The 23,378-nt window shown below is 46.5% G+C and overlaps 1 protein-coding gene across 1 annotated transcript; it reads left to right on the top strand.

Annotated features, from left to right (window-relative positions):
- Positions 1-2,331: 2,331 nt before the first annotated feature.
- On the top strand, positions 2,332-2,793 carry LOC117549839 (PRKR-interacting protein 1 homolog). Its single transcript, XM_034221935.1, has one exon. The coding sequence runs from the start codon at positions 2,332-2,334 to the stop codon at positions 2,791-2,793; it is 462 nt and encodes a 153-aa protein (XP_034077826.1).
- Positions 2,794-23,378: the final 20,585 nt, after the last annotated feature.

The raw sequence follows: 23,378 nt of genomic DNA, 5'->3' as shown, positions 1-23,378 counted from the left end.
AAAACATTAAGAAGGATTATACTGTAGAACAAAAGCAACCTGATCTCACCAGAATGCGTGACTCCACCACGACTCCTTAATACGGGATTAGTTTTGTATCATAAAGATAAAGCAACACTTTCTCAGAATAAAGCAAAACTATGAGTTTAAAAGAAAAAAAAACTGAGTCAAGCAAAATAAAAATAAATTCAAAAATAAAACTATAAGTTGCAAACAAATCATTTGTGTAATCATGTAAACTATAAGTCTCTTTTCTTTGTTTTAACATAGGTTTTTGTTTGCAGTTCTTGTTTCTTGTTTCTCAATGATCAGACTTTTGCTCTCGCTGCAGCTCTTCTCATTTGCGCTCCCTCATTTTTTGTTTTCGATTTTGACAAAAACATCCCAGGTGGGCGGGACTTTCAGGGGTGCGTATGTGATGACTTCCAAAGAGAAAAGCAAGAACACTCGGAATAAAGTTTTTATTTATTTTATTTTTTTTTCCGATATCATATCACATTAACATCATATCCCAACATGCATTGCGGCTAAAACATCCAATCAACGAGCTTCAAGCTGAGGATCTTGGGTTATCTGTTCAGTGGGTTTGTGGTGTGTATCGCTCAAAATGTCCCTTATAGGCCTATGTCTGTTTCCGGTGACTTTATTTACGGCTAAAAAGCATGCTAAAAAGCCCAAGATTATAGAATTAAACGAATAAATAAAAACAAGGATAATTGTGTGTTATTGTTGAGTAAATAACAGTGTGTTATTTAGAAAAGAATAACAAATTAGAAGGAAAAAAAGATTTCAGTATTTTGAGGCTCTAAGCCCCATTTATTTTCCTCACAGACGGGAAAAAAAGTCAGACATTATACGATTTTAAAATAAAAACAAATAAATAAAAAGATAAAACACTGGCATGTAATTTACGTTAGAATACATAGAATGGTTTTGAATAATAGATGAGAGTAAAATCTACGTCACTTTACAGCCCCGCCCACTTTTGGGGAAACCAACGCTGTCGTTTGAACGGCGATCAAGCCTGAAGCCACAGAGATATTCTGTTACTGTCCTTTCTTCTTAGAGGAAGTACAGAAATACGTAACTCTGCACATAAATGTAGTTGATTTTGTCTTTTTAATTGTTTAAAGTAAAGTATATACTGGTAGTTAAGAGTTTGAATAGTCTGGTTGCGGAGGAGGCACACAGGTAAGAGCACTAACTAGCTACTATCACATGTAACTAAGCTTGCCTTGAATTTATTAAAAGTATAATTAAGTAACAGCAAAAAATCAATAATTAAAATCATGCAAACATTTGAATCTATGCTGGATCCACTGTTGAATTTACCACACATTATATATTTTAGAAACCTGAACGCATTTTTAGATTTGTATGCAAGTATTATCCAAAAAACTCAATAACTTAGATTATTATTGAAAGTTTTGCTGAATAGTTTCACTTACCTTAAGCAACGTAAAACGTGCAGACCGGGAGCAACAGGAGTAGGTTAGCCTTATTTGGATCAGGCTGGAGTACATCGGTTACTCCTATATTTACTTACTGTTAACTAACTAATGCTAACATAACTATTGGCTAGAAGTACACAGCTTAGTCAACCATATTTAAGTGGCCATTGTCCTCTCAGCCTGAAATATCAATCTGTCACGGAGGTGATCTCTGGGCTCATAGATCTCGGCCTCCGTTACGGGTTGTTTAGGTTTTTGTTGTTGAAAAGTGTTCCCTTTCCCCATGTCTGTCATTGATTGTGTGCACCTGGTGCCCTGTGTTGTCTCCTCCCCCCTCATCTGTGTCCTGTTGGGTTGATTGGGTTGGGCATTTAGGCTCTGGGGTTTTGCTGTTTGGGAGGTAGTGTGTGTGGGATCCTGGCGGCTGCAGGCTGTGCCCACGTGAACAGCAGCAGCAGGATTGAGGCTGTGTGTAATGTGTTCATGCTGCAATAAATGCCCACACCGGGTTATATTTGGGACGTGCTGCCTCTGCCTCCTTGCTTGGTCTGGGCCGCTCAATTGTCAGCTTCACAATTGGTGTCAGAAGTGGGATTGACCAAGTGAGGAGGTGAGAGTGATGGAGGAACTGCGGGAGATGATGAGGTCACTCCTGCAGCTTCAGGCAGCCGGTAAGCAGCAGTTCGCACAGGAAGAGGAACGGAGACTCCGGAGGCAAGACGGCAGATTGGCTGGAGGCTCGACGGGCGCTGACTCTGCCGCTGAGGCATCAGAGATCCTGGCGGAGAACCGGAGATTGGTGCAAGAGCAGAAAGAGGAGCAGCTCCGGTTACAGAGGGAAGAAGAGAGGAAGGCAGAAGCATCGAGAACGGTTGGAAAGATGGCGGCGCACACTCAGAAGAATAACAAGCCAAGGAAACCTGGAGGAAAGGAGTCGTCGCAGCCTTTGATCATTGCCAAAACTCCGGAGTTCGTCCGGGATATGATGGGTTCCGGCGCCGGTGCGGGCAGAGGGGAGTTCCACGTTTGCCGGCGCCTCCGACGCGGGGAGTACCAAGGGCGGGACTTTCTGGACAGGATGTCGGAGAAAGTGAATGAGGACATCGAGTGTCTCGATGAAGTGGAGCTGAGCAAATGGGTGGCCGGTGATGGAGCAGCGGGGCGCGGGAGGAAGCGGAAAATACTGAGGCGCAAGATGCGGATGGCAAAGATAGCCGAGAAGGTCTGTCAGGAGAGAGAGCGCATCAGAGAGCAGAACCAGCAGGAGCGCATGGAGAGGAAGAATCAGATCCCGAAGAGAAAGAAAGGGAAGCTTCCTTCTGACTACACGCCCCCCCCCTGAGGAAACCAAGCTGCACAAGGGGAAGCAGAAACCTTGTAGGGAAGCCAAGATTTCCAAGACACTGTGCTTCCAGGGGAGAGGGGTAAGGAAATGTCACGGAGGTGATCTCTGGGCTCATAGATCTCGGCCTCCGTTACGGGTTGTTTAGGTTTTTGTTGTTGAAAATTGTTCCCTTTCCCCATGTCTGTCGTTGATTGTGTGCACCTGGTGCCCTGTGTTGTCTCCTCCCCCCTCACCTGTGTCCTGTTGGGTTGGGCATTTAGGCTCTGGGGTTTTGCTGTTTGGGAGGTAGTGTGTGTGAGATCCTGGCGGCTGCAGGCTGTGCCCATGTGAACAGCAGCAGCAGGATTGAGGCTGTGTGTATTGTGTTCATGCTGCAATAAATGCCCACACCGGGTTATATTTGGGACGTGCTGCCTCTGCCTCCTTGCTTGGTCTGGGCCGCTCAATTGTCAGCTTCACACAATCAATAAATGGTAAAACAAAAAAGGAAAGGTTCTGGCTCAATTTCGGTTTAGTTAGCTTGTTAGCTTATTGCCGCTGTGTATGTTGCTAGCGGGTTGCTAGGCCACCTCACGAGCTGCACCAGGTGATATCAGTGTTTCTCAAACGTTTTCATACCAAGGACCACTTAACCAATACAAAAACACTCGCGGCCCACCTAACTCCACAAATATCCAAAAACACATCGTTTTTCTAGAACAGATTACAAATCGCCTGAAAATGGTACAAACAGGTGGCAACCTGTGTGAAACTTAAGCTCGCTCCATTGCGGAGATATTCCCGCGAGAGTGCGTAAAACTTAAAGGTAGGGTAGGTCATTTTGGAGAAACCAGCTCGAGTGCGCTAGAATTTGAAAAAATCTGCCACTTCCTTACAGAGCCCCTCCTCCAAAACACGAGCGTGTGTGTGTTGAGGACACGAGATACGTTTGTGCACAGATGGAAGGCTGACAGGCAGGTAGGCCATCCAGTTATTTTAGCCGGGCCGGCTAAAATGATTGGTCGTGCTTTTTACAGATGACATTTTTTGATGGATTTTTTGTCAAAGCACTTAAGATATTCATTGCTATCAGGATGTTAAGAGCATTCCATGGAATATAACAAAAAGTGTATCTCGAGCCGGTTTCTCAAACTTAGCTCCCACCTTTAAATTTATTTATTTATTTCAAATGTGAAATGTTACCAATATATTCACGGACCACTATGGGGCGCTCACGGACCACCAGTGGTCCGCGGACCACACTTTGAGAAGCACTGAAAGGTAGCAGCCTTGACAGGCCACTAGATGTTGCTGTTGCGCAGCAAATTGTTGTTTTTTTGTCCATTGTGGGACACCATGGCCCTTTCTCATTTCATCAAATCCCCCTCCTCGACTCCTTGGTCCTCCGGTAGTGACCCGGAAATTAATTTTAGCGCGCCATGTTGAAGGACATCTCATTTCTCTAAATGCACTTCGAGGACCGAGCATCGAGCATCGAGGAGGCTCTCTGGAGGAGCTCTAACCGAGGATACACTGATGGGTCCTCCACGGCTCCTTCGCGAATGCATTTCCGGGAACAGAGATGTTTCAAAGAGTCGTGACGCACGGCCGGACTTATCTCAGCCAATGACAGCTCTGCATCCCCTGGATATTATTTTAGAAACTGCTCTCATCGCAACGCGATGTTTCCAGAGAGAACAGCTGTGAGGTCCGTGCAGAAAGCAGAGCAGTGTGTAAAATATATATGTATCACTCAGTATAACAGGCCTACTCTCTTTATTTGCTTTAGTTTAGTAGATATCTACAAACAAAGAGTCGATATTTTTCTAAAACCATTTAGTGCTTCACATAATAAAATACACAATGGCTAGTGTGTGTGTGTGTGTGTGTGTGTGTGTGTGTGTGTGTGTGTGTGTGTGTGTGTGTGTGTGGTGTGTGTGTGTGTGTGTGTGTGTGTGTGGTGTGTGTGTGTGTGTGTGTGGTGTGTGTGTGTGTGTGTGGCGGACAGACAAGTCTCAGTTGGTTTGGTGTCCTCTGCTTACTTTACTTACTTGTAAATAAAACTTTTGGCCCGTAATTTATTTCCCTAATTGTAGCGACCAGAGAGGGGGGGGATATATCCAGTCTCTGATAGTGTTACGTTATTATGAGAGTGCTCTGTTTGATTCTGAAATTGTATATATACATTGTAGTGCCAGGAAAAGGGAGTAGGAGGCGGTGTATTAAGAACAGAGTTCCAATCTTTATTAGCCATTAATAACAGAGAGGTTATCGCATGAACTGGTCAGACTACTGCTTGACCTTTCATCTAGAACCCACCTCACCTCTGCCCACTTTGACAACCTAGGATGGCTTAGAGTAGACGACAGAGTACAGCTACTTGCAATGGGCCTGGTCTACAAGATCCACTACACCTCTATGGTACCCATGTACATGTCAAAATTCTTCCCAAAGGTCAAGGAATACCATGATCATAACACCAGAGGGAGCTCCACAAATCATGTGAAACCCAGATTTGGCACAAAAAAGGGGGAATACACGTTTCGCAATTATGCCACATCAAGGTGGAACGCTCTTCCCACAACTGTAAAGGAAAGTAAAACTATACTTAGCTTCAAAACCTCTCTCAAAGAGCACCTTCGGGGGAGAGCATTGCAAAACTGGCCCCGGTAATGGTACAAATCTCAACCTGTCGTTCAATGGACAGCTTCCCCCCCCCCCCCCCCCCCATCTATGTATATACTCGCATTTTAGACTCTGTTACTAACTGTATATCTGTAGACTTGGTATGTCTTAAATGTCTGGTTAGGATGTATTAGAACGAAATCTAAAATGAAAATTGTAAATAAGCAATCTGTATGTAAAAAACCACCTGTATGTAAATTGTAAATAAGCCATCTGTATGTCAAATATGTCTTATATACCTATGTACCTTATGTACCTTGCTTATCTTTCTTACAGTGCAGACGCTTTTCGGCTTGCTCTTGCCTCTGCTTACTTTTTATGCTGATTTTCCTATTCTTATTCTCTGAAAACTTCGAGCAGCGGCTCCTGGACATTAACTTATCACTGGGACAGTTCATCTTCGTAAATAGACGGAGGGTTTCAGCCATATTTCAACATTTTTACGACGACGTCAGTCTTACAATAGCGTGGCCTAGCAACAGCTAAAGCCTGGTAGGCTACTGCTATTTAGCTAGTTGGTAGCAAAATGCCTCCGTTCTCTACAGATGACTTCCAGAAACGTATACAGAAGATGGCTGTGTTGGAAATGAAAATGCAACGGTTGGAAGTTAACGTGGAAATGAATGGACTATGTCGTGGGAATGACACGACTTTACCAGTGTTGCAAAATAATGGAGAAGGGTATGCTAGCTCACAGCTAGTTAGCAGCTACAAGGATTCCAAGGAACAGGAGGGCTGTGTACCGGGTAATAAATCTACAAGTGGTAGTCCTCCCTGGAACTCTCTGGGTGCAAAGCCTAAGAGTAAATAATTTCCATGGGATTTGGGAGGACGGATAACAGGCAGAGCCCAGAGCTCCGAAATCTGTGATGCGACCGGCTGGCCTGCATTGTTATCACTCAGGAAGAGCGCCTCTTCAACCCCTATTCATACTAGGAAACAGCAGTGGACAGCTGCTAAAGGGAGAATTACAAACAATCCTCCTAAACCACCAAGTGTGCCAATCCAGAACAGATACGCTCCGCTGACCGAGAACCGGAGATCTGATGACCTGGATAACCTGTCCTCTTCACGCAGCAGGGTAAGGACCAATAGCTACTCTAAAAGTAAAAGGCTAGAGGGAAAGCTAACGACTGGGCCTGAAACTCTAATTGTGGGTGACTCTGCTGTAAGAGATGTAAAAGGTCTGTGTAATAAGAACAACACCAAAGTACTCTGTTTTCCCAAGGATGTGGTCTCTGACTTGACTGAGAAGATCCTGCATATTGGGGCTGAACATCCGACTGTGAAGAATGTGGTACTGCACATTGGAACAAATGATGTTGTGAAACAACAGTCAGAAGTGCTGAAAGAAGACTTTAAATGTTTGTTGGAAACTGCCAGCTCTCTAAATGCAGAGGTGTTCATCAGTGGCCCTCTACCGCCAGTCAGAAGAGGAGTGGAGAGATTCAGCAGATTGTTTGCACTGAACACCTGGCTTTCAACGGCCTGTACTGACCATTCTGTTCATTTTATTGACAATTTTAACTTTTTCTAGGATCGCAGACATCTTTTCAAGGCAAATGGAGTTTGCCTGAACAAGTCAGGAGTGAAATTGTTTATCTCTAACATATTCAACTGCCTGCGTCATCAATCTGTTCCCTCTGCCAAGGACAAGCGGCAAGAGGAATCAAAACAGGAGAAAGACACAACACATCACGCAGAAAACCCTGAAGAATTATCACTGGCACCCGCCTGAGGAATGTTCTGATTATGGGAGACCTATGAGACAAATGGAGGAGTCTCCACTGCCCGTCACCCCCCCCCCCCCCCTGTCAACGCCTTTGAGGATACTCCGTTCACCCTTTCACCCTCGCCCACCCTCCTGGAGATCGATGAACACACAAAGGAGATACAGAGGGTTGGCACCGATTCCTTCCTGGAGTTCAAAGACCAAACGAAGGCGATACGCAGGGCTGGCACCATGTCCTTTACCCCCCGCTCCTCAACGACGCCCACCAAAATCACCGCGGAGACGCGCACCATCTCCCCCGTCCTCATCACCGCGCCTACGTCAACCACCTCCCCCCCCCTGGCAGCATGTCCTCTACCCCCGCACCATCTCGCCCGTCTCCATCACCGTGCCTACGTCGACCACCTCCCCTCCCTTCGAGGGGGCATCTGCAGTCTCCGAAGCCTGATAAGGATGTGTGTGTACAAAACACAACAAACTCTTACTGATATGTGATGGGTCCAGGCTCAAGGGCGTATGGCACTCTCAACTCTTTCCAGGACATGTCGGGGCCCTGCCTGCCAGTAGCTTTGCCGATATCTGTGTTGATAGGTAATAGATTAAGAGCGGTGAATCATAGAAACAGGAAGCGCTCAAACGTTTGTGTGAGTGTATCTAATTTAGCAGTGATTCCATGTCAGCCACAGCTTGTTACAAAAAACATGACTGATAGTGTGTTTAACAAACTTAAACTAGCTTTATTAAATGTCAGGTCTTTGGCAGGAAAAACATTTTTAATCAATGATTTTATCACTGAGCACAATCTCGATTTTATGTTTTTAACAGAAACTTGGATTGAACAAAATAACAGTGCAGCTGTTTTTATCGAATCAACCCCTCCCAACTTTAGTTTTATGAGTCAGGAAAGAATGCATAAGAAAGGGGGTGGAGTTGCTATTCTGTTCAATGATTCCATTCAATGCAGGAAGACATCTTATGGAAACTTTGATTCTTTTGAATATGTGGCCCTTCGGCTGAAATGCTCCTCTCGAGCTCTGTTCCTAAATATCTATAGACCACCCAAATACTGTGCAAGCTTTTTTGATGACTTTACTGAACTGCTGTCTATAGTGTGTATTGACTTTGACCGTCTAGTCATTGTTGGTGATTTTAACATCCATGTTGACAACCCCCAGGACAGAGGGGCTAAAGAACTGTTTTGTGTTCTTGATAGCTATGGACTGACTCAGCATGTGACGGAGCCCACGCACAATAAGGGGCACACTCTGGACTTAATTATCTCAAAGGGTGTGAATATCTCTAAGGTTGTGGTGACTGACGTTGCACTCTCTGACCATTCCTGTGTTTTCTTTGAGAGCTCTATTTCTGTTCACAAAAATGTTCAAAAAGAGGTAACCACAAAGCGATATTTAACTGAAAATACTAGGGAAATGTTTACTCAGAATTTCTCTTCCACACTTGCCCCTGCCAACATCTCAGTAAATGAGCTAGTAGATCATTTTAATTCAAAAATTAAAAATGTTATAGATGCCATTGCTCCAACTAGGTTAAAGGAAGTGTCTGTCAAGAAAATATCTCCATGGAGAAAGGCCATGACCGTGAAAACAGAAAAAAGAGAATGTCGAAAAGCTGAACGCAGGTGGCGAAAAACAAATCTCCAGGTTCACTTTGAAATCTATAAAGAGACTTGGCCTTTATAATTTGGAATTGAAAAACGCACAACAATCGTTCTTCTCTGACATCATTACCAAAAACAAAAACAACGCACGTGCCTTGTTTGCTACCGTCGACAGACTAACTAACCCCCCAGTGTCAGTAGCCTCTGAATTTCTATCCACCAGGGCGTGCAATGATTTTGCCTCCTTTTTCACTGACAAAATTCAGAAAATCAGACAAGCAGTCAGTGCCTCTGCATCAGGAACAGCAAATGTGTTGTCCCTATCTCCACTTAACATCAATTCAGACATCATGACACAATTCCATCAGATTAATGATAAAAACCTAGAGGACATTATTCAACTTCTGAAATCCTCCTCTTGCTGCCTTGATATTATTCCAACAGGATTTTTCAAAGATGTTTTGCCTTGCATGGCCTCAGATCTACTTCATATAGTAAACAAATCTCTTCACTCAGGTATTTTTCCACAGGCCCTGAAAACTGCAGTCATTAAACCGCTCTTAAAAAAGAATAATCTAGATGCTTCAGTAATGAACAATTACAGGCCCATATCAAACCTGCCATTTCTAGGTAAAATCATTGAAAAAGTTGTTTTTCAACAGTTGAGTAATTTCTTGCATTTAAATAACTGTTTTGATGTGTTCCAGTCAGGCTTTCGTCCAAACCACAGCACTGAGACTGCTCTTGTAAAGGTCTTTAATGACATCCACTTAAACACAGACAGTGGCAGAACTTCAGTGTTAGTATTATTAGATCTCAGTGCTGCGTTTGACACTGTTGACCACAGCATATTACTAGACCGACTGGAAAACTGGGTGGGACTTTCGGAAACAGTTCTGAATTGGTTTGAATCCTACTTAAAGGACAGAAACAACTTTGTTTCTATAGGTAAATACACATCTGAGTTGACAAATATGACATGTGGGGTTCCTCAAGGCTCCATCTTGGGGCCTCTTCTCTTTAACATCTACATGCTACCACTGGCTCAGATAATGAAGAACAACAAAATAAGTTACCATAGCTATGCAGATGACACACAAATTTACGTGACAATTTCACCAGGAGACTATGCTCCAATTCAAACACTGAGTAAGTGCATTGAACAAATCAATGACTGGATGTGTCAGAACTTTCTCCAATTAAACAAAGATAAAACTGAGGTAATGGTTTTTGGAGCCAAGTCAGAACGTATAAAAGTTAGCACTGAGCTTCAGTGTGCAATGTTCAAAACAACAGATAAAGCCAGAAATCTAGGTGTAGTCATGGACTCTGACCTGAGTTTCAACAGTCACATTAAAACTGTTACTAAATCAGCCTACTATCACCTAAAGAATATATCTAGGATTAAAAGACTAATGTCACAGCAGGATTTGGAAAAACTTGTCCATGCTTTTATCTTCAGTAGACTCGACTACTGCAATGGTGTCTTCACAGGTCTCACTAAAAAATCTATTAGAAAGCTGCAGCTAATTCAGAACGCTGCTGCTCGAGTCCTCACTAACACTAAGAAAGTGGATCACATCACTCCTGTTCTTAAGTCTTTACACTGGCTTCCTGTGTGTCAAAGAATAGATTTCAAAATACTGCTGCTGGTTTATAAAGCACTGAATGGTTTAGGCCCAAAATACATTTCTGACCTCCTGCTAAATTATGAACCATCCAGATCTCTCAGGTCTTCAGGGACTGGTCAGCTTTCTGTCCCCAGAGTCAGAACTAAACATGGTAAAGCAGCGTTCAGTTATTATGCTCCAAATATCTGGAACAAACTCCCAGAAACCTGCAGGTCCGCTACAACTCTGACTACTTTTAAATCCAGGCTGAAGACTTTTCTTTTTGTCGCTGCTTTTAATTGAACTATTCATATCTTAGACTGCACTGTAACTTTTATCCATGTACTTTTTTTCTTTTAATGTTTAATTGACTGCCATGTATTTTTTTCTTTTAATGTTTATTTTATTAGCTTTTCTTTTTAATGACTGATTTTAAATGCCATTTTCTTAATCTCTTTCATTTTTTGTAAAGCACTTTGAATTGCCTTGTGTTGAAAAGTGCTATATAAATAAACTTGCCTTGCCTTGCCTTATATGTCTTAAATGACATGATGAATTGGAAATGGGGGACCCTGATGTAAACAAGACGAAAGTCTTTCTCTGGTCTGCATCCCCTTAACAATTGTATGTTTTGAGCTGTACTGTACTGTACCCAATATACAAGCTGTTAATAAACTTTTCAATCAATCAATCAATCAATCAATGAACTGCTCTGCTTGACGAGCTAGCAGGAATGGAAGCTAACGCTACAGGTGTTCCCACTAAAGGGTCCGTGTGGCAACACAATACGAGAGGTGAATTATGTCCAATAACGTGTCACCACAACATATTGTAACGTTCCCCAAGATGAGTCGGAGACAGGCTTGTAGTTCTTAGGCTTTAATAACTAGTAGTTGAAGACAGATGATAACAGGTCAAGTATACTTCGTGGGTTCTACCGCACACTAACTTATTTCCTAAACCAACCACAAGATATAGCACTGTCTACGTCACAACTCCCCGCCCTCCCCCGTCCGCTCCACCAACCACAGGCCCGCACCTCAGACACCATCACGGTGCAGCTCTATGATTGGCAGAGAGACGGGGGATACCTAAGTGACACCCTGAGTAGCCTATCAGGATCGCTACACTACCCCCCCACTACAAAGTTCCTCGCCCACGAGGAACATATAAAACACAGTACAAAACACTCCCCCCACCCTCTCCAGCTCACTGCAGGGACTACCCCACTGGCTGTCCCCAACCAAACCAGTAGCCTTTGAAAACACAGAAAACCCACCACAATCCCAGCCCTCTATAGTGTCTACCCCCCCCCACTACAAAATTCCTCGCCTACGAGGAACAACTAAACACAGCCCCACACTACACCTACACACTGAACTTTGACTAGGAAGAGCTGGGTGGACTACCATCCCTTCCAGTGAGACCAGGGCGCATTCTTCCCCTCTATTGGAACTGGGGGGTCTCACTATAACCTTACTACCATACAAAGTCTCTGAAACGACCCGGGGGTCGTGTCTGCCTTCTCGGCAGGGGGGCTGGGGTTGCCGGATCTGGCCCAGGCGCCGAAAGACTGGGGGGACTCTCAGTCCTTGATGGGGGACTGCTGCTCTGTCCGCCGGGGGGTCTGCGGAGGGATGTCGATGGGACGTCTGTGTGTCCCGAGGTTCCTTCGGTCTGTGGGGAAGCGACGCCTCTGTACGGAGCCAGCCTGTCTCTGTGGAGCACCACTTTTCTCCCCTTTGGTGGCAGCTGCACCCTGTAGACCACTTCCCCCACCCTCTCCAGTACTCGGCAAGGACCCACCCACTGACTGTCCAACTTTGGGCACCGGCCTTTCGTTCGTTGTGGGCTGTAGACCCAAACCAGTTCCTCGGCCCGGAAATGCTGCCCTCTGGTCCTGATGTCGTAGTTCCACTTCTGTCTCACCGCAGCACTTTTCTGCTGCTCGCGGGCAAAGGCATGAGCGGACTCAAGCCGGTCCTGCAGCCTCCTTGCGTACTCAGGACCAGGAGGCGTGTCCAGGGAATCTGGTGGCCGACCAAACGCCAACACCGCAGGGGTTCGAAGCTCTCTCCCCAGCATGAGGAGGGCCGGCGAACAGGCTGATGACTCCTGGACTGCAGACCGACATGCCATGAGCACCAGGGGCAGATGCTCGTCCCAGTCGCGCTGATGCCGCGACGTGAGGATGGCCAGCTGCTGTCCCATGGTGCGATTAAATCTCTCTACTAGTCCGTCGCTCCGTGGTCGCAGGGGGGAGGTGCGTGTTTTGTGAATGCCCAGTTGAGAGCACATGGAGGCGAACACCCGGGACTCGAAATTCCTCCCCTGGTCACTGTGCAGGGTCTCCGGTACTCCAAACCGGCTGAACATGCCGGACACCAAGGCATCCGCGACTGTCTCTGCTTCTTGGTCAGGGAGCGCATACGCCTCTGTCCACTTTGTGAAGTAGTCTATGGCCGTGAGAACGTAGCGGTTACCCCTGTTTGACAACGGTAATGGCCCCACCACATCAACCGCTACTCTCTCCATCGGGTCCCCGACGGGAGATTGTTGCAGCAGAGCATGGGAACGCCCCGGGGGGCCCTTCCGTGCCGTACACGGATCACAGCGGCGACAGAAGTCTTCGACATCCCTCCTGCACTGTCCCCAGTAGCAGCCCTGACGAAGGCGGCGGAGGGTCTTAGTGACTCCAAAGTGACCAGAGCCTGCCGTGCCATGCATGGCCTTGAGTACGACCTCTTGCAGGACCCTAGGAACCACCACTTGCTACCTCTTCTCCCCCGTTGCTGGCTCCTTCCACGCCCGCTGCAGTACGCCCTGACACAGACGTAGAGACTCAAACTGAGACCACAGCCCCTTTGTTGCTTTGGAGAGCGCTGCCACTTCCTCCCACGGTGGCCGCTGCTGCGACTCAACCCACTGCAGTACAGGCTGAAGAACGGCGTCCAGCTCTTGCTGTTGCTTCCACTCTGACGCATCCATTGTCTGAAGCTCCCTGCAGATAGCCTCCTCCACTTGCTGCGCTGCCGCACAGACGATGTCCTCCTCCAGCAGCTCCTTTTCGCGAGTCTCTCTCTTCTCGCAGTAGTGGCATCCGCCGCCGGCACACGGCCGCCGGGAGAGGGCGTCTGCATTGGTGTGGCGCACCCCAGCCCGGTGCTCTACCCTGAAGTCGAACGATTGGAGCTCTTCTAGCCACCTGGCGACCTGCCCTTCTGGCTCTTTGAACGTCATGAGCCACTGTAATGCAGAGTGATCCGTCCTCACCGTGAACGCTTGCCCGCACAGGTAGTACTTAAAATGCTTGATGGACAGCACCACTGCCAAAAGTTCTCTGCGGGTAACGCAGTATCGTCGCTCCGCTTTGTTGAACGCCCGGCTGAAGTATGCCACCACCCGCTCCCCCTCTGGTGTAGTCTGGGATAGCACTCCGCCTACCCCAACGCCGCTAGCGTCGGTGTCCAGGGTGAACGGCAGCCGGGGGTTGGCTGGGACGAGAACCGGGGCTTCGCTCAGGGCACGCCAAAGGCCGTCAAACGCTGCTTGACATTGTTCAGACCACAGGAACTCCCTGTCCTTCTGCAGCAGCTGGAACAGGGCTGCGGCAATGCAGGCAAAACCCTGTACAAACTTCCTGTAGTACGAGGCCAGGCCCAGGAAACTCTTCAGCTGTTTCTGGTTGCGAGGATTTGGCCAGCCTGTGACCGCCTGCACTTTCTCGTGCAGGGTGCCGATGCCCTCCCCCCCCACTTTGTGGCCCAGGAAGGTGACCTCTCTCTGTAGGAAATGGCACTTATCTGGATGTAGCTTCAACCCAGCGGCTCTGAGCCTCTCCAGCACCACTTTTAGCGATCCTAGGGCCGCCTCAAACGAGCTGCCATGCACCAGGATCTCGTCCAGGTAAACCAAACACTGTTGGCGGGGAATCCCAGACAGCACCCTGTCCATCAACCGCACGAAGGTGGCCGGGGCATTACACAGCCCAAAACTGAGGACCTTGAACTGCCATAGTCCTCGGCCGGTGCAGAAAGCCGTTTTTGGTCTGGCCTCCGGGGCAAGAGGGACTTGGTAATACCCGCTGCGGAGGTCCAAGGAAGAGAACCACGACGACCCTGCGACCAGGTCCAGGGACTCATCGATGCGGGGAAGGGGGTATGAATCCTTCTTGGTGACCCCGTTCACCGGTCTGTAGTCTGAGCACAGCCGCCAGCCCCCTGTCTTTTTCGGGACCATGACTACCGGTGATCGATACGACAGACATCATCGAGCCCTCAGACAGCCGGGCTGTCTGAGGGCTCGATGATGTCTGCCTGCAGCATGCTCTGCACTGCCTCGTCGCAAGCCTGCTGACGAGCCAGGGGGAGTCGCCGCGGGCGACACCTGATGGGCCACGAGTCCCCCGTATCGATCTCGTGTTCCACCAGATGCGTTCGGCCCACCTCCTCCTCCTTCATGGCGAAACTGCTCTGGAACTCTAGCAGGAGCTGCCCCAATTGCTCCTGCTGCTCGGGATTCAGGCTGCCACAGTTCTTCCTCCACACCTCCAATACTGCAGACCGAGCCTCTTCTACCTCCGTCTGGGGTACTTGGGGGGGGGGCTGTGCTCGGATGGCGCAGCCCGGGGGTGACAGGTGGGGAATTGTCCTGAGTGGGCGTCACCGTGGGTACAGGAAGGGAGGAAGGGTTTGCTTCCGTGTCTAGGGTACTCACGGTCAGGGTTTCCGCTAGGATTTTTTCTCGCCGGTCAAATGTCCGGGCAGAATTTATTTTACCGGACAAATTTGAAACTTACCGGTCATATTTCAATAATAATAGTAAGAGTTGTGTAGCAGAGTTTCCGTTAGCAGGTAATTACCGGACTATGAGCAGATATGCTTCAGTTTAAAACTCAGTTCACGGGGCTCATTTTTATATTGCTTCAGTCTATAATCGTAACAGATCGAACAATTCAGATCCATTTTTCAATAAATGATTCCACAAACAACAAACAACATAATTATTACATTCAAACAAACTACTTGTAGTAGCCTAGATAACGTACATTATTCAAAAGTTTACATTAACTTTGAATAATAACACGGGAGAAACGGATCATCTCTTTTCCCCTCTCCCTCCCTCTCTCCTGACAGCCCGTCAGTTTCTCATGCAGCTCGCTAAACAGTGGGCGGGGCTTCAGGTGATTATGCAGAGCTGCGTGTCTCGGTCTGACTCAGCAGCTGATCTGATCTCTCTCTCGCGTGTCCGGTTATACTTCACTCGCGTTTATGTCCATATCGATCAGATCCAGCTCTCCTGATCGTTCTTTATATAGAGCACCGATCAAACTATTAAGAGTGAATATCGGCCGATAATGACCGGTGGCCGATCTATCGGAGCCTTCCTAATTATTACCAGACATTTTGACCGGCAGGTTTTGAATTTACCGGTTTTTAATAAATTTTACCAGCTAAAAACCGGTAATTACCGGCTAACGGAAACCCTGCTCACGGTGGGTGTCGGGGGTCTCCCCGCAGGCTCAGCAGGGTTGTGGACACGGGTCATAGTAATTACAGGCCCCCCCCCGAAACTCACTGTGCCGGCTTGAAGATCCAGGAGGCAGCCCGTCGCCTTCAGAAAGTCCAAACCCAGAATGCACGGGTCCTGTACATCCGCTATCCACACGGGGTGCCGCACTTCCACTCCCCCCACCGACAGAGACAGCACTCCTCTTCCTTTCATAGCCGCCAACTCTCCGGTGACTGTGCGCAGACGCACCGCTGTCGGCTCGAACATAGTCCCACTGGGCAACACCTCTGCTCTCACCAGGGTTACTGTAGAGCCTGTGTCCACCAGTGCATCGCAGGGCACCCCCTCCACCTCGACAGGAACATAGCAGGAGTCCCCACCAGCACGGCCCACCGCGACGACAGGCTCCACTCCGGTGTTGTCATCTTTTTCAGGAGGGCGTAGAGTCTGGCTCCCCCTGCTGTGCTGTCGGACTCCCTCCGTGGATGTCTGAGTCGGTGGCAATAAAGCTGTGGTTTGTTTGGGGAGTCTTCGGGCTTGGTTCCACATATCCTCCTCAATGCGGGCCCCCCGTCGTTTCCCTGGTGTTCGCCGAGCCTTGGTGCAGTCTCTGGCAAAATGTCCTGGCTGACCACACTCCCAGCAGACTCTGGCGTCTGGTCTGTGTGTTGGCTGCAGAGAAACAGCCCTTATCATCTCTGTCAGCTCGGTAACCCATGCAGGCTTCTCCTCCTCCCTGCAGCTCCTCACCGCCGGCGCCGCCGGCACTCCGCCGCTCCTAGCAGCTCCACTCCACACGTTCTCCCTCTCCACAGCCATCTCCAAGGCCGCCTGTAAGGACTGTGGATGCTGCAGCTGTACCTCGACCCTCAAGTCCGCAGGCCGGAGGGCCCTGATGAACTGATCACGTGCCAGCTCACTCTGTACTCCGGGTGGCATGTGTGCATACGCCCGCCGCGTCAGGCTCTCCACGTTGTTAGCCAACGCACGCAGCGTCTCTCCAAACTCTCTACAGCGGTTACTCAACTCGTTCCGGAGCAGCTCTGGTGGGAAACACTGTCCAAACCGCCTCTTCAAAGCCCCCGCTAACGCTTCATAGTTGAGTCGGTCCACAGGGCTAAGTAGTAGCAGACATGAAAGAGCCTCTTCTGTGAGGCACAAAGCTAGCTGTAGTGCTTTAGTCTCTACTGACCACCCCCCGGCATGAGCAAGCAGTTCAAATTGGGCATGGAAAGCCTCCCAGTCTGCCTTACCCGAGAATTTGGGTGTTTTCACTGACCCGGCGGCGGCTGCTGCGGGTTGATGGGCGCCGCCATTGTTGTTTACCTCCAGCTTGGAAATGGCGCGAACTGCCACAGAAGACGGAGACATTCCCGCGTCTCTAGCCATCCTCACCGCCGACTCTCTCAGGCGCTCTCTCACCTCCCGTGCACTCATGAACTCCTCTCTCATGTCCTTCAACCACCCGCATGCTCCATCTTCCTCTTCATCACTACTGTGTTCCTGCTTCACTCCCATCTTGCTGAACTTATCCATCCCCGCTAGCTTACCGGCTAGCTCCATGACGCAGTTACGACTCTCGTCCGGATAGACGTCCCTTGTTCGAAAAGTTCACTTCTGACACCAATGTAACGTTCCCCAAGATGAGTCGGAGACAGGCTTGTAGTTATTAGGCTTTAATAACTAGTAGTTGAAGACAGATGATAACAGGTCAAGTATACTTTGTGGGTTCTACCGCACACTCTTATTTCCTAAACCAACCACAAGATATAGCACTGTCTACGTCACAACTCCCCGCCCTCCCCCGTCCGCTCCACCAACCACAGGCCCGCACCTCAGCCACCATCACGGTGCAGCTCTATGATTGGCAGAGAGACGGGGGATACCTAAGTGACACCCTGTGTAGCCTATCAGGATCGCTACAATATATATATATGTGTGTGTCAGTGGCGGTTCTAGAACATTTTACATGGGGGGGCAAAGGGGAGGCAAGAGGTCATGCCAGGGTGGCATAGGAGGGCGGACAGTACGTGGTATTTTATACTGTATATAACCTATTTATTGTTAAGTCATGCCCTAACAAGTGTTCTTAATGCACAAGAGAAACAAGGTGTTCAGACAAACAATCAGGTGCCCTTTGAGTCCCCCAAGCTTACCTCAACCATTTTAAATGAAAGGAAACTACAAAATGTATTTTAAAGCAATGAATTAATGGAACAGGTTTTTTTGCATTACAATGTAAAATTAAATATATATTTTGTTTTAGATAGACACAAAAATTGGTTGTCTTAGACAGACATATTTGCATGTCCTCACTAAGCATTATTACTAGGGCTGTCAAGTTAACGCGTTAATAACGCGTTAACGCAAAAAAAAATTAACGCCACTAATTATTTTAACGCGATTAACGCATGTGTATTTTTTTTCCTCGGCCGCCCCGTAGTTTCAGAGCGCATCGAGTTTAAAATACCATCTACAAGCTGATGTTGACAGCCCCGCTCCTGCCGCCCGCTTGTGGCAGACCACACTTCCACGCTCACCGGCAGGCACCGACTGGCTGTTGGGAGGACCGGGAGGGTGTGTGTATGTGTGGCCCGAGCGAGCGAGAGAGAGACCTTACGTGCATTGTTGTTGTTAGCATCTGGTGCTAGCTAGCTGCGCTAATGGATAGAAGGAGCTGTTTAAATGAAAACAGAGGAGCGACATTTCGCCACAACTGCGCCGAGCACTTGACTTTATGCAGGAAGCCAGACAGTGGGACATTGTACGAGAAGTCAGCACACTCAGCACGGATAGTGCAACATGATTGCAGCGTCCAGGCAGCTCCCGTTCGAGCATATGCCTTGAGTTGCACATAGCTCCAACGATCCATCTCACACACACACACACACACACACACACACACACACACACACACACACACACACACACACACACACACACCATTTTTATTGTATTAGGTTCCAGGTTGAATTGAGGCGAATATTTGTAATGTTCAGAAGTTGTTGTGTTTAATATTCATGAGAATATTTGTCATTGTTCAAATGATAATAAACATTAGCATGTATTAAAAACTTGAAAAATATTCCTCTAAGGTACATTTAGAACAGATAAAAAATGTGCGATTAATTTGCGATTAATCGCGATTAACTATTTTAATCGACTGACAGCCCTAATTATTACATATTAATTTAATATTAAACAAATCAAAATGGCCAATTATCCCAAAATGTTGCTGCTAATATAATCATATGCTTGTCAACTTTAACTGATCAAAAATCAATTCTGAATAAATACTTATACTTATTATCTATGAAATTGCAATATTGTCCCTCAGTTTGTTTCAACCCCGTCACGCCATATCATTTACCCTCCTATTAAAATAATGGATCAGTCCATGTGTGATCTGCATTGAGGGAATTACATCACAAAAGTGTCAGTTTCTTCTCTTACCTATATTTCAGTTTTTGTATTTTCAGATTAAGATTGACAAGCTCAACATTTCAACTCTGTTGTATGAATTAATAATAGTAAATAATTGTTTATTACAAAAATAAACAATAGTTTTGCAAAATATTACAATGTTGTAATGTCCTTGACTTCCATGTGGTGCCATATCTTAGCTAAACAAGGTCTCATGCCTACTTTTTGTCAAAAACTTCAACCATGTTACATTTTTTCAAGGAAATTCCTAGTAATTATTTATATTTTGTGCCTGAGGTGGGAAAATGTAAGTAGTCTACTACCAGATGTTATGACCAAACATTTTGGTTTCATTTTTCAAAGATATAAAGACCCAAAAGGCACCCGATTCAGAGAATACTCAGAATTCTGCATACTGTAAGTACTTAATTATAATTAAGTACACAAATGACATCACCCATCTCTTCAGAGAGCTACAGGTGACCTGTGCAGCAACACATTTCAATCAATATTTGTCAATACTAAGAGCTGCTAGATTGTGCTGCTGTAATGGAATATGTAAGGAGAATAAGAACACACCATGTGGTCCAGCTGGAGTTTCATCTGCCTCCTGATCCCTGCCTCTGGCCCTCTTTCTGATACTTCATCTTTATACCTCACATACATTTATTCTTCTTCACTAATGTCTTCATCTCCTCCTCCTGCTCTGACCCTCCTGGTCTCTTAATCTCCTCCTCTTCCTCCTGCTCTGACCCTCCTGGTCTCTTCATCTCCTCCTCTTCCTCCTGCTCTGACCCTCCTGGTCTCTTCATCTCTCTTTTCCTTTTCCTCTTTCTGTTCGTCCTGATCACTTCTCATATGTATTTTTGTTGTTGTTGAATCACTCCTATACTCTGGCCTGCAAGAGTCTACTTGTGAAAAGCACTGGTACACATGCTTGTATAACTTTACACGTTAGGGCCATGTAGCCTAGCTAATATGTAGCATACCATAAATATAACATCAGAAAGTATTGATCAAGCGCACACAGGCAGCTGTGTTTGGATCCAGTTTTTACGGTAAAGGATGTATCCTGGTTTCATTGATCTGGCCTCATGGCTGTGATGTGTAGTTTACGTGGATTTAATAGTAGGCTACCGCGTAGTTTAGCAAAGTGATCGATCTCCCAGCTAACGCTGTCTGCGTAGTATTTTGTAACGTACCGCCCGAAACAGCGCCCGTCTGTTAAACGCTATCGATTCAAACTAAAGCGTTTTATTAATATTTAGTTTCAAGCTCTCGTCCTTAGTAAAAACAAAACTAGTGGAAAGGGAAATGCTCCAAGGGGAAGCTGATCCATAGGTGCTGGGACAGCTCGCTCCCTCTCTGCAGCGGTGTGAGCCGCAGGCTGTGTGAACGCCGCTCCGCAGTTTAATGCAGGGCCGTAGCTGCGTTTTTAACGGGCCTAAAATGATATTTAAAATGATTCACTTTTAACTAATGTAATGCTTGTTTTGTTGCTTGAGAAGCTTGTGGAAATAGTGTAGGTTTGTTTTAGTACAGTTTTAGGGAAACAAAAGTTAGGGGGGCAGCTGGGGGGGCAAGGCTCTACAGTGGGGGGGCAGCTGCCCCCCTTGCCCCCCGTAGATCCGCCCCTGGTGTGTGTGTATGTGTGTGTCCGCATCTGTAGCCCGTTATTGTCTCATTATAACGCACTGTGAATTAATTAAAAGTAAATATAAGTCGTCATGAACACATCTGTCTATCACATGGATGTATAATAAGTCCATCAGACAGAGGCTGCTGTGCCTCCTGTCATCATTAATGGACGTTTCTTTAAAATGACCGCTCAGAGGAGAGGAGTTCTCATTTCTCTAACTGCCTGCTGCTTCCCCTCCTCGCTCCCCTCCTCGGCTCCTCCGCTCTCATCTCCTGTGGGAGGGACTAAGTCTCGAGGATAGGAGTCGAGGAGGGGAGTTAGAGAAATGAGAAAGGGCCCATATTTCTCCTGTTGTTCTGGGCGCGGCCGCCATCTTGGCTCTAATGTTTACATTCACTCCATGAAAGGTAAGCGGTGTTAATTGTGGCAAATCATTTTACACATTATAACGTTAAAAACGTCCAAACATTCAATTTATTTGACTAATGGGTTAGTTTAAATGTTTATTTACCCGTTTGTGTATGTTTGGGAGTGAGATGTTATTGAGTCATTCCTAGCATTCAGTGCCATTTCAGCTAGGTTAATCAAAAATAAATAACATAATTTTCCATGTTTTTTTTAATTTAATCTGAATGATGGCTTGTTAAAGTATAATACAAATATTTTGGTCAAGCTCAGGATATTATGTTTAAAACATTTCTTTTTTAACATCAGTTAATGTGTGTCCACCCTGTTAATGTGAAACATAGTAACAGGGTGGACATTGTATGCTAAACTTGGCTATTGCTACATGTGTGATGCTAATCAAGCTAGCACTTGGTGACAACAAAAACATATATTTGATAGATATATTCACTAAAATGAGCATAACAGGGTGCATGTTATGCTTTACCGCAACAGTTAAGTTCTTTAAAAACGTTAAAAAAAACGTTGAAGGAAGAATGCATACACTCAGCTTCTTGAAGATGATTTTCCCACTCAAAATGTATCCTCCTTCTTGAGTCATACGAATAGTAAAGGGGCGTGTCCAGAGGGATTCAAATCAGAGTAAAAGGGGGGACATTCAAACAGGGGACACACACTCTTTAAACAATACAAATGAATTAATAAAAAATAATTACATTTGGTGAGGAATATTAGCAAAAGGGTTATACAACAGTGACAAAAATGTAGAATTTGTTTGATTTCTTTTTTTATATCAGAAGTTGAGCAAACATGATTGGGGACACAGCAATTCGGCCTACTTGTGATAAAATCAGAGTAATTATTTAGAATTTTGAATATCCTGGGTAAATAACATTGTTGTTTTATGGTAGAGGGGTGTTAAGTGTAAGTATTAATATGTCTGCATGTAACTGCACTATAACTGTTCCACAGTAAGAGGGCGCTATAGGCGTAAGGAGGCGCAGCTTAGTAGCTGACGTCAGGTATCAGATATAAGGGATTGTTCCCCCCCCTTCTCTCTCTCTCTCTCTCTCTCTCTCTCTCTCTCTCTCCCTCTCTCTCTCTCATGGAGAGCAGGTCAAGTGGTGCAATGCACATATGAAAATAAACCACGCCAGTTAAGGCTAAAGAAGACCTCGTCGTCATGACCAGTTTATTGCTATACATGTGACTCTGGCAACAGGTTATGGGCCCAGATCACGGAAGAGCGAAATAACGATAGCTAGTTAGCTGAAAAGTTTAGGCTAGTTTAGCGGCGGGAAAACCGCGGGACGCTAAAGCTAAGCTAACGGCAGCTAAGCTAAGCTACAATCAAAAGATGGCGACCAGAGGCAGAAGCAAGTGGCCCACGTTTGACGGAAGGGCAGAAGAATACGAGCTCTGGGAAGAGCGGATGTTGTGCTGTATGCAAGGGCGCCGGAAGCGGGGGGGCCAGGGGGCCATTGGCCCCCCCACTTTACGGCCCTGCCCCACATTTTCGCAGCAGCGGATGCCGCGGAACCCTGTACACATCCCGTTTCAATAATTCCTCTCTACTCTAAAGTCGCATCTAAAAAGAACGCCATCTGATCTAGCTGTGTATATTTTGTTATTGTTGATTGTTATATTCAATCTCATTAGCTACAGGCATTTTTGAAGCTTGTAAAGGGAAGAACACAGCTCGCCTCTCACTCGCCACTCTGCTCTTCTACAGCGCCGCTTCCCCTCCCTCCGCTGACATTATGAATGTAAGGCATAGTAATCATAGATAACACCGCAGGGTCCGTTACAGTTTGTTTTCATCTGATTTCAAATAAACAAAGTCTTGGCTTTCAGAATATTAAACTTGTTTCGGCAAATTCAGATGATAAATACAGCTTTGAAGCTTTTAACGGCATAATTACAAGCGGAGAACGGAGTAGCCTACTTTGACGTCACAGCAAGCATAACAACAGCCGGTGT

Source organism: Gymnodraco acuticeps, unplaced genomic scaffold (genome assembly GCF_902827175.1).
Source record: "Gymnodraco acuticeps unplaced genomic scaffold, fGymAcu1.1, whole genome shotgun sequence".
Taxonomy (NCBI): Eukaryota; Metazoa; Chordata; class Actinopteri; order Perciformes; family Bathydraconidae; genus Gymnodraco; species Gymnodraco acuticeps.
Note: the sequence above shows the minus strand (reverse complement) of the source record. Positions and strands in the feature narration are given on the sequence as shown.